We start from the raw sequence: 15,711 nt of genomic DNA, 5'->3' as shown, positions 1-15,711 counted from the left end.
AGTGTAAGTTGAAATGAAATATCGCAATATGACAATCAGACCACAGTGGAGTAGAACACTTGAATTAAAAATTACTCGGTCCAATCAACCAATAGGCATGGATGCATGGACAAACGCAATATTGTGTGGAGAACCTCCAAAAAAGTAGTAGTGGCCCATAGCGGTGTCTTCTATGCAATAATTAGCCACCTTGTAAAGCAAAAAGCCTTGGTACCATGACTGTAAATGAAAGATATTTGTAAAAGCAAAATAAAATGGGAAGAGTTATCCAAGGATTGCATAGCAATGATATTTTATTAAAACCAAAAATTTTGAACAGAGACAAATGAAGGACTATGGTTACAACTCCCTGCTTGTTCATCTCCAAGAGAATTTCATATAATGAGTTTCCTCGAAAAAATTAACTCTTGCTGATTCTCATTGAAGACCTCTTCTTAACAGACTTCACATTTAGAAATACATTATTTGATTGATGATCTTCATAAAACTTTCTATGCCAGATAGAAGAAGACCACGCAACCATTGAATTGGTTGCAAATCTTTCACAAATCCCTTGCTTCATTTAGGTACTGCCTCACAACAAGCATGTGATTAAAATTCACCAGCTGTATGAACAATTCCTCAACCCTTTCTTTCAGCTTCTGTTAGATCTTGAATATCTTTAACCTCGCTCCTTTCAGATTCTGGTAAAACTTCAGAATCTCCATCCATATTACTTTCAGAGTCTCCATCTCTATTAAACTCAGATACTGGTAAATCTTCAGAGTCTTCAACTTGATTACTTGCAGATTTTGGTACGTTTTGAATTTCTTCACCTATGTTACTTTCATTTTCTGACATGTCTTGGATAGCCTCAACTATATTAGGTTCTTTCATAGGCCTCATAGGCATTTTCCCTTGTGCTAAAAGTTCTTCCTCCTTTTTTCTCTCTTCATAACGCTTACGTCCTTCAGTCTTCGCTGTTATCATGACCCTATCTAGAAAGTCATAAGTTGGAAAACGTTTTGGAACAAGCTTGCGATATTTTTCAAACCGTTCCTCAGCTTCATCATTCTTACCTAAGACACTGTACAGAATACCCTGCCAATCTCACACAGTTATTTTTAATAGAGCCAACGATGCAACTATTATAATCACAAGAATCGAAGGTTTTATAAATTAGATAAATCAGATTACCATGCAAATATTTTCAAAGTTCTTACACTCTAATTAGCAAAACATACTATCTACCACCTTGTGACTTAGAGCTTATTAAAAAGAAGTTTGAAGAAAAAGTCCGAATGTAATTGACAACAAAATTGCAAATTACCTACTTAATATGGTCCACCCAAAATTAAAATGTGTTAAAAAATGCCTAGCCTTAGAATGGTACAATGCACTGCCACAATATTAGTTATAGCTTGATAATAATCTATTGATACATATCTTCATTGTGTAATTTAAGTTACAGTAGCCACCATGTGCAAGCATAACCTAAGTAAGTTTAGATTTATGAAATTCAATTGTGTATGATCGATTACGATTGGAAACATGTTAATACTAATAAGCTATAGGTTTATATCAACGTAAGCTTCGAAACATGTTAATACTAATAAGCTATAGGTTTATATCAACGTAAGCTTCGAAACATGTTAATGCTAGAAGCTACAGGTTTATATCACCGTAATCTTGTTAAGCTAATGCTATTTATAAAAGTCCCATGTCAAATCAAAGTTCTAGCATGTTGTGTCCAGAAGTATAATACATTTGTCAAGATAAACCTTAAGAAATTTATCCATAAGGATAAATGAGTGATGAAATTCTATTGTTAAAAGAGCAGTAATATTTATTTCTTCTATTCTTCTATTATTATCGTATTTATGAGAAAGAAGCAAAATTTCAGGATTACCATCTAGAAAAAACCTCCAGTACTGCAGATTCAAATAAGCATTAATGTGGAGACTAAAGATTGTCTCTATATGCAAATAAGTTGCCCATGTAACTTCATCACCACTGATGCAAAGGTTTGAAACGCACTAGGAACAAGTATATTTTGCATTCTAATTTCTGCAACATGTCTATGAGTGGTTTGTTGAACATCATTCTTCATTCATCTAGGCTGGAAACTTTCGGACATTTTTTTTAATTTGCAAAAGAACTTAACAGGATCATGGTCCAGAAAAAGAAAGATCAACTATACAAGGGAGGAATCTTCACCAAGAGTAGTTAAACCATGTAAAGGAAAGCAAGAAAGAGGAGAATGAAAATAGAATAGAGCATGGTCAAATACCAGAGCAGCAGCAACCCTTCACCTACTCGAGCCCAGAGAGCATGCAGAGAACTAGGTTTGGGATTCAAAAGAATTATAAATAAGAGGTTCACATCAACAAGATCTGCGCCCTGTCAACATCTATGCCACAATTAGAGGCATCAATCAAAGCATCATGGCATGGAGTGACAGTATGCCAGGGAACAATACACAATTGTCATAATATAGGGAGTAAAAGGAGAAGCAGCTATGGGGCGTGGTCTGATCCATGACCATCACCAATTAACTTAGGACAGCGTATGAATGATAAAGGAGGGTGCCAAGTGTACACAAATCTGAAGTTGTACAATTTGACTGCCTCATACACTGAAAGCATGGTTTGCTATGTTACCAGCGTAGAAAGCTTAAACATGTGCTATTGGTGAATGTATTGGGACATTATTAATGGCTAGCTCGGTGAAGAAATCTTTCAATATTTTGTCCATTAAATGTACTTGAGGTTATGTGATGCCAACATGTAGCAAGAATGACACTAATAATGTTTGTGTCAGTTTGGTTGAAAATGTGATTCATTCCTGTTCGAGTCATAACAATACTAGCAGGAAATGGATTCATACTACCCTAGTCTATTAAGCTACAGCTATTATGATTAAAGCAAACTCAGTTAAATAATCAAGTCAGCCAATATTACACCCAAATTGCAGAAACTGTCGAAAAGCATCAGAATCAAAATCTAACTGCACAAGAATGATAATGATGATGACTAATGAAAATCAAACCCAACCAAGTGAGTTAGTATAAATGGACACTCTCCAAGAATCTTGGAGAACCTGTCAAAAGCCGGAGATTCATTTCAGAAAGTGGCATAAAGTTCTCTAGAGCTAGTTTTGATGCTGAAGTGACCAAAAATGGGGACATTACACAAAGTGTGTTTGAAAGGTAGATCTTTTTAGTTAGGTTTTCATCTCTATTTCACCTGGTGACATCTAACGAAAAACTGTATGAGAAATCTGGACCCTATAAAGATTTGTGTCTCCTGGTATAGTTACATGAAACATAGATTATAAACCAGAATTACATATACAATACTCCTTGACCCAGTTTGAATTAGGTACGTAGGCAATCTGGTGAATGAAAGAGGTTCCTAGTACCAAGATTTCAGGTGTGTAGGGATGTTATAAAATTTGTATTTTCAGCTTACTTTGAAGATTCTTTTCTCTCAACATAACACAAAGATGATTTACTTTGTAATGTCCCTTTCTTGAGATATATCCTAATTTTAGACCTACAAAACAAATTTCTTCACTAAGAACATATATAAATTATATAAGGTAGCAATAAATTATGATAATATTCAAATCCATACATAAATACATCATAATATTTAGATCAATAAGTCATAGCATCATTAATATTTGAATCAACACATCATAGCATAGTCCTCATAGCAAACCATATCATGAATTTCTTGGAAATGCTTGCAACCTGGCAATTCCCAGGGCTGGCCATCTTTGACTTACGGAGAGCATGGAAGGTTGGTCAACATTCCATCCCTCAATTCACCTTGGAGGCTGACTGTCCTCCTCGATCAAGTCCAAGAAAATGGAAGGCTGGCCATCCTTCTAACTCCTGTTTCAAAAGCATGGGAGATTGGCTGTCTATCCCACCTCTCTGTCCAACCTGATAAGAGCATGAAGGCAGGATGTCCTTTCATCTCTCTTCAATGCGGAAGGCTAGTTGTCCTTCCTATTTGCAAGACACTTCACAAATTCAAGCCACTCTTTCTCAAGGAATTCTTAAATGGGCGCAATAACTTAATTTCAAAAATACATTGAGAAAAGAATAGCTGCAATAACTTGATTTCAAAAATATATTAACTGCTGCTCTGATCGTATATTCTGAATTTATTCTTCAATTGATTGCTGAATTCTTTCAATTCTTCATTGATAATTTGATGATCTGTTTTCTAATTATTACTCAATGAATTTCTGCCTTGATTCATTTATTCCCAATTGTTAAATGATGAATAATTGAATGATTTCCTTTGATAGATTCATGAGTGATGATGATTTAATGACTGCTTATTTGATGTATTGGTGAGTGATGACTGAATGAATTCTGCAATGATAGAGTGATGATTGAATCCTTGGAATGATCTATCCTTTATATTTTATTGGAAAGAGTCACCACCCTCCATTCCTGCCTTTTGAGAATAATAAATTATTTTCCAAATCTCTTATATTACTTTATTGCTAAATGTCATTCTGAATTTCTACTCTGAATTGTTATGATCTGAATTGGTGCCTTTCCAAATGATTTTATCTCCTTTTTATATCTTAAAATTGGAGGAATCACAAGCTTTTGTGATTTTTAACCTTGGAAGAGTCACAACTATTCATTCTTAGTTGCTATCTTTTGAAAATAATTATTTATTTATAAATGCATGATTGCTTCCTTCTTTGATTGATTATTAATTGATTGATGAAGGTCCTTCTCCAATGAAATGACCTCCCTTTTATATCTCGTGTTTGAGGGAGTCACAACTCTTCATTTAATGCCTTTTGACAATTCATTGAACTTAAGTAAATTTTAGTTATATTTTATTATTAAATCCCATTTCAAAAAGGGCACCTTATATACTCAATTAAACTTTAAAGTAAACATCTAAGAAGAATTTACGATAAATAATATTTATCGTGTATTCAAAAGACTTTCTGGATGGAATTTGACTCCTCGAGGCTTTAAGCTGAATTCAGAGGCAAGACTCGAGCTATTTATTGATATAAATTTACATTCTCCAATTAGACAGCGACATCAATGGACTTGCAATAAGAAAGTGTAGTCTATTGAGAATGTGCATGTATGTTTTTAATAACATCCACAAGGCCAAATAGCTTATGGGACCCAAAGAGAGCTAGCAAAGGAAGCGCAAAGCCCAAGCAAAACCCTGTGACCACTAAACCTCCTTTTCCTTCTGCATTTTGGATCTTCTACTGTGTGTAATGTCCCCTTTTGGTGATACTAAGAATTTTTCTTCAAAAGAGTAACTATAGCTTTCAACCAACACTATGAAGTCAACTTCAATTTGCTTAAGCAAGCAATTCTACCTTAGTAACGGTTTTGATGCTTGGTTACATATGTATGTTTTTATAGAAGTAATGAAATTAGTAACAGTGCAACAGTCTGATCTGAATTACTGTCAATGGAATCCGATTTAATGATTATCTTTAATAGGAATGAAATAATTGATGTTTCTATATGATCATGCAATGAACATATGAGGACTAGCTCTTATTCAAATAGCTATGACCAATTGACCTTTATACCCTGTTATAGTGCGTACTTCACCTTGTTGTGGGGCAGATGATATCCCTCCCTCTTACTTGGCTGACCAAAGGGCTCCCTGAGTGCTGTGAATATACAGTCCCAATAATAATCTTACCCTTGAAGAGACTTACAATCCTCTATCAATATCTCTTCAAGCAGTCATTATTTGAAGAGTTGTATTCCAAAGGACACGTCTATTTATCATTGCCTCCGCATCATATTATGACAAATATTATTATCAGTTTAGACTTCCCTAATCGCTATCCTTATAATCGATATCTGATCCTTAGCCTTCAATCGATTAGTGGTAACTTTCACATAATCACCGATTAAGTCCGTATTAGAATCGCTGTATAAAATCGATTAGTCTTTTATAATTGACAATACTGTTAAGGAATGTTGATCATTAGTTGGCATTGTATTAATCAACATGTACCCTTGCCTTAGCCGATATCATTATAAACTACGGCATTATTACATGGTTGACCATCGCTGGGTATTGTTGACGTGTTTTTTATGACAGCGTCAAACACAGAATAAAGTTACCAATGATCACCTTACTCTCTCTTGATCAAAATTAGTCCGTATGCTAAGATTGCACAAAAAGTTCAAACGGCTAACTTCGAGGTTCCTTCAGTGCGTGGACGTGACTCAGTTGATTGATGGGTTTTTTGTTAACCCAAGGGGCCTTACATATTCAATTGAAGAGGATAACAAACTCATGCAAGTTCAAGGATTTCTATGTGAATGATTTGCAATGAAAGCCCTATTTTTTGGATTTTTGGATTTTCGAAATATGCTGAAAGTAAATGAGAATAGGGTAGAGAGAACTATGCTGAGTCTAATCTGATCCTAAGAACAAGAGACGGGATCACTCATGCAAAATCAAACCACGCTTTGCTTCGCCAACAGAGCACAACTACGCGAAGGCGGTGCAATCTTCAAAGGGTGTGTAGAGGTTTTTCAGATCACCAATGTAGACCATCAAATTGAACAATCTCCACTGATAATCGAAGTTAAGCATACACACATAACAAAGGGCTCAGGCTAACTTTGCACAGTATGCAACAATCAGTTGCACACCAAAAGTATGAGCTCGAACTCTACAACAAGTAATCCTATCAAATACAGTTCTTCTAACAACATGAAAGCAAATCTAATCTATGAAGAGAGCAAGACCATGCAGATTGCTAAAATAAAACAAGAATACACCATCAAAATCGAACAATGTATTAAGTTGGCTACTTCAACAATCCTGATGCAACAATCTCAGATAATAATCTCTCCTCCCTTACAAATGAGGGGGGTCACCCTTTTATATAGGCCTCAAGCCATGATAACATGCAAACCCTAATTAGGGTTTACCCTAGAAGATTCCCCACACATGATGCAACAAGGTGGGAATCAGCAATAAATACCCCATAAAGCCCATATACAATTGGTTACAATCCTGCCAAAAATGGCACCCATAAAGCATTAATTAACCATTACATTCAAAAAGTGCCCATGTGCAATAATGTACCTCATGCAAAAATCACCCATGATTCCATAAATGCACCATCATCTCCTGAACGTGACGGCTGCATGCAGAAGGAATCTACCATATGCCATAAATGTGACGGCTACATGCAAAGAGATGCTTCATTAATTCAGCGTGCGTTGACTCGGCTGCCACTGGCGAGAAAACTTCAAGAGAAGAATTTGATCCATGAAGAATTTTCTTGAAGTTTCTCGAACTTTCCTTGCTCTAGAGGAGATTTTCCATCAATTTTCACCATCTCCTATTTTTTAGAAATTTTCCACAAATTAGGGTTTCAAGTCCAAGAGGGAGAGAATTCTCCCATGATTCCAAATTTGTAAAAAAAATCGGATTCTGATAAGATTTGGTATCTTAAAATGGAAATTTCAAAATTTTTCTTGAAGGGATTTCCGCTTTTCCATTCCTCCTTGACCCCTTGAATTTTCATGCCTTCGACAATTTCCTCAGTTTTTCGGCTTGAGCATGGAATTCATTTTGAATGGTGGAATTCATCATTTCCATGCCTTAATCATTCTGATATCCCTTTCATTAACCAAGGCCTTGATCCCTCCATTCCCTAGAATCTTGAATTTTCTCCATCTTCCACGCCTTGTGTGTTTTGGCGCCTTAATGAACCCTTGGGCGCAAATTCTCCATGGAGGAGGAATTCATGAGTTTAAGCATTCTCCAAGGCGTATCAACTTTAGCGCCCTCCCTTGGCTTGGGGTGGATTTTTGCATTGGCCAAGGAATTCAATGATTTTGCATTCCTCCATGACCTCTTGACTTTGGCGCCTTCATGGGGAGTAGGGCGGCATTTTGCTAGGAGGAAGGAATTTTGACCTTTTTATGAATTCCATGACAGAGTAGTTTTGGCGCCCTTTGACTTCCTAGGGCGGAATTTTGCATTGGAGAGGGAATTTCATTGCATTTTGAATTCTCCATGACTTGCTGACTTTGGCACCTTCATGGGGGGTAGGGCGGCATTTTCACCATGGAGGAGGAATTCAACATTTTTATCCTTCCTCCATGACACTTCAATTTTGCTGCCCAACCTCCTAACTAGGTGCTAGATTGCCTTGGTGGAGGATTTTCACGCTTTGGAACTTTTCCACAATATGCTAGGTTTGGCGCCCTGGAGCTAACTTGGGCGGATTTTTGCATGTGTCGAGGATTTCTTCGTTTTGAACATTGTCCTTGCTCCTCTTGATTTGACACCCTTAGCACAACATGGGCGGAATTTTGCCTTGGTGATGGATTTTTACATCTTCTCACTCTTCCATGAGCATCATGAATTGACGCCCTTCTCCAAATTTGGGCGTGGATTCCATCTAACCAAGCAATTTTCAATTTTCGCTCATTTTCCCACTTGACCAATTTGATCCTATCCGGAATGAAATGCCATCTTAGGAGAGTTGATGTTTTTCTAGACTCAGAACATTTTCTCGCCTTCCACTTCTGGAATGGATGCCAGACAACCATTTTTTATCCAACTTGTCTGCTCTTTGACTCTTCCGGAATTAGAAATGATCTTCAGAAACATTCAATCTTCAGCGTCTTCAGGGATGAACCTGCCAAAATAGATTTTCCCAAATAGTAAGTGTTTCAAAATGTTAGGGTTTGGACAAGATGGGTCAAGAAAGCACTTAATAAAAATAGTAAGTTTGATTTTTTGGCAAAATTAGACCAATCCAAGAGGCAGTGAAACTTACTAAAAATAGTAAGTGCTCAGAATTTGCTCAAATTTTACTGGGAGGTTCCTTGAAGGGTCCTGATTCCAGTTGTATGTTTAGTTTTTCCAAAACCCTAACAAAAACCCCTAAAATCTAGGACTAAAGGAAGAAACCCTAAAATTGACAAAACACGCCCTAGACTTCATCAAATTTACTCAAACGAAAAGCAGACTTGATCAAATTGACCCCTAAACACTCACAAAACCGAGAGACTAACGAGACTGCCACCAAAAGAACCCAAAAAACAAAAAACAAACAACCAAAAGAGCCTAAAAGGTAGGGGGTCCCTATCTGGGATGGGGTGATGTGTGATTAGGTCACAACAGGTATATCGTTTCCATGTTATGATCAATATTTACGATTATTTATTTACAGGTATATCGTTTCCATGTTGTCTTAATGAATATATATATATATATATATATATATATATATATATATATATATATATATATATATATATCATTAAATTGTATTTCAAAGTGGGGACATTACACTTGCAACTTGATTACGAAATCTCCTCCACCCTTTGAGTGCAATATCTACATTTTCTATCATCCATCTTTCTGTTTCGCATCTAAGTTGATGTGAGTTGGTTCTTATTTGAGCAATTAACATTTTTGCTTTCCATTTTATTTCCATTCCTATGTAGTTCTTTTTGTGTATGGTCATCATGTGTAAGATTGAAATGTTGGATATAGTATTCTTTTTTCCTCCCTATTTGACCTGTCCACATATTTTCTTTGAATTTTTCTTGCACATACTTTATTATTTCCCCATTGTTATTTGGGCAACCTTTCATGTTAACATCCCACTTGATCATCCATTTAATGTTTTGTTTCATCCAAGTGCTCTTCCTTCTATCTAGTTTCTCTCCTGCTGCCATTTTTGGCCAGCAATGTATCTCCATGTTTTCTAATCTTCTTAAACAATTTAGCAACCGAAACATAGCTGATGCCTCAATAGGAAAGGCCCTCGCTTTCACTAGTACAATCTCGTATGGGATAGATGATTTAATCTTGAGGCTATTTGTAATTAAATGTTATTGTAATCTCTCTGTCTCCATTTCCTTGTTGAAGTGCTGCTGCCCCATACCTCACATCCGTATAATACCACTAGAACCACAAGAAGCCTAAAAAGAGTTGTAAGGTCCCTTTTTATTAAATGCCCAAGCTTGCCCAATCTTCAGTTATTATATTAGCTTTTGTATGTGTAATGTCCCCAAACGGGACCCTCTTATACTCTGGCCTGGAATCACAATTTTGGTGCATAGTAAATACAATAGAGGGACACTATTGTCAACTACAGCTTAGTTTGGAACCCAAAATTACAGTATATGGTCGAACTGCTGTATGCCTCAATAATTTATTATCAATATCAAATCTTCTCTTACTCCCTCTTTCAATCCTTTGGTCTGAGTGATTGCTTGATGATATTCTGATTCCTCTATTTAAATTGAATTTACTCATAAATGTAGTTTACTATGTTATCCTTTTTGTTATGCTCTCGTACTTCTGTTTCTGGCTGTATTCCGTTTACAGTCTATAAACCAACTTTACTGAAGCCTGAGAGCCAGACCCTTTTGCTGCTCTTCCTACTTCTTCCTTGTAAATTATTTGTTCAATCTTAATGGTAATCGCTGCATATATTAGTAATCTATTTAATTGTTGCAAAGGCAGACAGGTCTGACATGCATCAGATCTGGTCTGCCACTACTAATACCTGTTTATGACACAATTAATCGAATTTACCTTTCAAACAGTTGATTTAAAAGAAATATTAAATAATACTTTGTCAAGTTGGCATATACATTATCACCTCAGGATGTGTATGGTTTTGTTTTATTAGTCTAATTTATTAAAACAAAATCGGGGTCATGACAAGAGTTTTCTTAGTTTTCCATTCTCGTAGTTCAGCTCTTCTACATCTATTTTGCAGTGAGTATAAGCTTTTCCATCCCCCCGAATCCTTTTTGCTCTACATGTTTCCCAGCTGAGTTTATTGTGAGTGACTCAAAACCTAGATTGTCTCTTTATGAATCTAAGATTCTAGTCAGAACATATGTCCATCTTGAATAGAGAGATGAAACCTTGTACCATGTGGACAGATGACTGAACCGTATGGTATGATGTTTGTCCTGTATGGACGAATGTCTGTCTCATATGGATATATAACTAAGGAAGCAGATGAATGAAACATTAACAAGTTCTATCTACAAGATTTAACAAGAAAAAAGATTGTGGTAATTTTTGTGGTATGTTTCACATCTAACATCAACGCGATGGTGGGTAAACATTGCCAATGATCAGCTTCCCAATTATGACTTTCAATAATCTTCTTGTCCTTAAGCTACTAGAAGGTTGAGAACTTTTGCATCTAGCATTAATACTATCAAAGATGATCAGCCAATTGATCTAGATGAGATTGTTCCTAATTCAGAATAGTTTGCGACTGATGAGAAGCCTTCAGTTAGGGAAAACTATTTAGATATCTTGAATGAGATTATATGAAGGGTCATGATTGCGCTCCTTTGGAGCAAAAGGTTGTATACACAAGGGCATTAACTTCTACTTCACATATCTAGTCATGACGGCCTCGTAGGTTATTTATATCTTGTATTCTCCAATTGTGTTTTGTATGAGTGATTAAGTCTATGACAATATACCCTAGGATAGAAAAATTATACTTAAAAAGAATTCCTGAATAATTGGCAGCACTAAATTTTATTTATGTCTTGTAATTGAAGTTTGGACTTTTGTTTCACTTTCTAAACACCATTTAGCATGAAATAAACATTTGCAGCTTTTTCCACATGTTTTTACGAATATTTTAATATCTTTTAATTTGCCATGGTTTTTTTATGTATTTCTCATTTTAAACCCGTGACATTGAATTTCATTTAAACTTTCAGTTTGCCATGCCATTGCCATGTAAGTAAAAATCTAAAATGGATTTTTGCACCATCTAAATTGTTTTTAACTTTTAACTCTGGTTATATCAAGCTAGATATGCAACTGAAGCACTGTGAGCATGAATGAGTTTTTGAAATTTGAATTGGAGCCTTTTCCATGTGCAAAACTTCTTAAAAATTAGAATTAAAATTTAAGACGTAAGTTCAAAACTATCCAATATATACAATTAGACCTGCTGCTAATTTTCTAATGTATACACAATAATAGAATATTATCAACTCTGGGTCCTGCCTGCAAAATCCTATCGTATATGTTATGTTGCCAGATTCCATACCTATAAGTGTTATCATAAAATGTCAAAGCTAATTTCTTATTTAATTGTAAATAAGGCTACCTTTACAATAAAACTTGGAAGATTTATTAGATTTATGAAAGTCCTACTTCCAATGTTAAGAATTTAAGTAACATTTAGGATACAAACCTGACAAAGGTAAGGTCGAAAATCTCTAGGTTTTTCATCAACCAAGTGCTGATACTGCTTCAGAGCCTCTTCCAGATTGTCCTGCATATCAAAAAAGATCAGCTCCCTGCTTTCTTTTCAAAATGATATGATGATCATGACAGCTCATCAAAACCAAAGAAAAAGGAGGTTTGTTTTATTAGTGACACTTTCTACTTAAAAATGACAATGTATTTGCAAAGGTGTGTTTATAAATGCAAACACACCCAACGCCACTTTGCAAGCACAAATGTACATATCTACTCAAACAACTCAGTCAAGTAGCCAGTAGGTAAAAGATGACCCTTAGATGTATACCTGCAAAATGTAAGCATGTGCTAACAGTAACTTAACGTTATATGCTTCCTTATCTAGCTGCTTATTTAGTGCTCTCTGTAAACGTTCCTCCAGCATTTCTCCCATGGCAGCATCTTCACCTTGTTTGTGCATTACCATTGCTAGCCCCTACAGAGAACAGTAACTATTACCACAAAATAGAAGCAAATTAAAAAACAAAAACCCAATATTCTGAGCGAGTAGAGCATATAACACACTATTCCTTGCAAATAATAACCCTGCTCGTATTCTTTCAAAGATTATATCAACATTTAGTTAAATCAGTCCTGGCGTGCTTGCACCCTCTAACAGACATGCTAAGTTTTTAACTTATTAACCTCAAATTTAAAGCCTTCAAGACTATGTACTTATGTCTATTGTTTGGTTATACCTGTAATATCAACAATATATTATGAAAGAAAACTGATTATCACATATGTTTCCATAACCAAACCAATTTTAAAGATGAGAATTTTAAAGCCACCACCTTTCCTAATTGGTGATTTACTGGTTTTGCACTAAATTGGTTTGAATGGAGGCACAGATTTGGCATTAAGCAAAGCAGATCCAGCAGGTACAAGAGTGAACTCTACAGATGCCATCTAAAATTTGTGGATATGCAATAAAGGACCAACCACATGTGCTCACTGGACTAGAACAAATGTCTTGCAATCAAATCAACCATAATTGAAGAGCCTGTGTAAAATGTTTGTAACTGTCAATATATGAGTTGTGTATCTGTTCTGTAATACCATTAGTTTTGGAATAGGATCTTCACCATCTATCTATTTGGCCCATTTCAGCAAACACTTCTAGTTCTAACAGAAGCTTGTAAATAGGAAAATGGTAATCAAATCCTCAAAAATGACTATGTTCCAGTTTACTTCAAAATCAACTATGTATTAGAGCACTTCTCAAAGAAAAATAAAAAATCTGAAAATTCAATAACTAGCAGAAAGAGGGGACTCCTTGTTGTCAGATTAAGATGGCAAGGTCACAAATATATGAAGATATTAATCTCTTAAAGCATTTTATTGCCAATTTGTAATGTCCTCATTTTGAAATAGGAATTAATAATAAATACTAATGATAAAATTAAAATATTAAATAATAAAAATAAAATTAAAATTAAAATATAAAGAATAAGATTAAAATAATTAAAGTTTAGTTAAGTTTAATGAATGATCAAAAGGCATGAAATAAAAAGTTGTGACTCCCTCAAACCTGAGGTATAAAAGGGAGAATAGAACTCCATTTGAAGGGGCATTTTTAATCAATAATCAGAAGTGCAGACCTGATTTGAATAAGAAGTGCAGATCTGACATGATGAAGCGTTGTAAATCTTGCAAAGGGCGGTAATTTTGAAAGCTTGTGGCTATTGCAAAGGGCAGACATGGTGAAGAGGTGTGACTCTTCCTCACATTCAGAGATATATAAAGGAGAAGGTTTCATTTGAGGAGGACATCCAAAATAAAGCAATTTGGAGAATAATAAATTATTCTCAAAGGCAACTATGAAAAAGGGTGACTCAAATCTTATGAAACATTATGACCCTTTCACCTACAAAGTATAAAGGGGAGATCACTCCAAGCAAAGCTCAATACATCATCACTCATCAATGCATCAAAAAATCAAGCAATTTATAAATCAACAAAGGTCAAATCAAACAATCTATCAATTAGCAAAGATCAATTCTACAAAGTGAATAAACAAGCAATCCAAACATCATCAATCATCAATTCACATCTAGAAATCAGAAATCAATCATCAAAAGTGTTTTAAGGAATCAATCAATTCATCATTCAAGCATCACTCTATAAAATCAAATTCACTGAATCAATCATTCATTTGAATATCAATCATTCAACAACAATCTGTCAATTGATCAGCAGTGGGAATAATAACATGTGCAGCAAACTGAGTTGTAGAATAACTTCTTCATATATTGTGGTATGAAGACTTAATTGTATTATTTATGCATATGCACTTATGTCTAATGTGTGTATATATATATATTTATACCAGATTGTGTATGCTTATTGTATGCAGATATGAATGTTTAAATCTAACATTAATATTTAATATTTATGTATCTAATTAACACTAGGCACGCCACCTCATGAGAACAGTTAAGGACCGCATGCAACCAAGGAGGAAGGTCCATCCTTGGGCCTAGGGTCGAGGGTCAATTTAGGACCACCCTATTGCATGTCTTCCCTACGAACCCATATTGATCAATTGTTGACATGAGCTAGAAGGGACCCTCAATCATAAGAGGAGAGAAGGATGTCACAATAGGGGGAAATGGCATACAAACTCTACTAGGTACACCACCTCATGACTATGTTAAGGACAGCATGAGGCCGAGGGCGATAAGGTCCGCCCTTGGATCTAGAGTAGAAGATATATGGGGCACCTTATCATGTAACCCAGCTCTACCCTCGTTATGGTTGAACCCTCATATAGTCATTTAGATTTGTTATGTGCTAAATATATGTATATCCCTTTACCCTAGAAATGGAAGTATCCTATGAATTACATATACATCATTATCTAACTTAGTTGCAGGTTCACAAGGCAGAGTTATCCAATCTTATTCATAAGTAAAGTTTATATCACTAACCATATTATGTTCCTTGTTATTGTGAATTTAGGGCAAATTACAAGGTAATCTAGAAAAGGGACACTACACAATTGACACAACCAACATATAACTAGTACAGAACATTATATGGAACAAGAAGTTGTAAGCTATACCAAAGAGGTAGAGAGTAGATACCAAAGAGATAGAGAGCAGTCACATTGACACAATGACCACACTGTAACAGCCAATGAGTCAATTTAAAAGGGGATTTGATGACTGCATGAGCCAAAATTTTTTAATTCTATAAACAGAAGTGCCTTATCATATCTTGACTGCAGCAGTAGTACTAATGACTCTGCTGCCAACAATATCCTTACTAGTTATAGTACTCTTGCAAACCAATCACAACTAAAACAATTGCAAAATCAAACATTGGTGAATCCATACTGTCAAACCCTTCATAGCATGTATAAAGGGCAAATAAATGCAGAGAAGCTGAATCTTAGAAGACATCCATGAAGAAGAAATTTCTACTTGACAAGGCAAATGTAGCA

General features: G+C 35.3%; 1 protein-coding gene across 1 annotated transcript in view; it reads right to left on the bottom strand.

The window, feature by feature from the left end:
• Positions 1-264: 264 nt before the first annotated feature.
• Positions 265-15,711, bottom strand: part of LOC131079463 (uncharacterized) — a 28,595-nt gene continuing 13,148 nt past the window's right edge. Inside the window, exons 2-4 of the mRNA XM_058017427.2 lie at positions 12,556-12,702; positions 12,220-12,300; positions 265-1,080 (exon numbers count right to left, since the gene is read on the bottom strand). Of these exons, the coding sequence (XP_057873410.2) occupies positions 622-1,080; positions 12,220-12,300; positions 12,556-12,702 (687 nt within the window). The 3' untranslated portion in view covers positions 265-621. The remainder of the gene's footprint in view (positions 1,081-12,219; positions 12,301-12,555; positions 12,703-15,711) is intronic.

This window comes from Cryptomeria japonica, chromosome 8, assembly GCF_030272615.1.
Source record: "Cryptomeria japonica chromosome 8, Sugi_1.0, whole genome shotgun sequence".
In the NCBI taxonomy this organism is placed as follows: Eukaryota; Viridiplantae; Streptophyta; class Pinopsida; order Cupressales; family Cupressaceae; genus Cryptomeria; species Cryptomeria japonica.
Note: the sequence above shows the minus strand (reverse complement) of the source record. Positions and strands in the feature narration are given on the sequence as shown.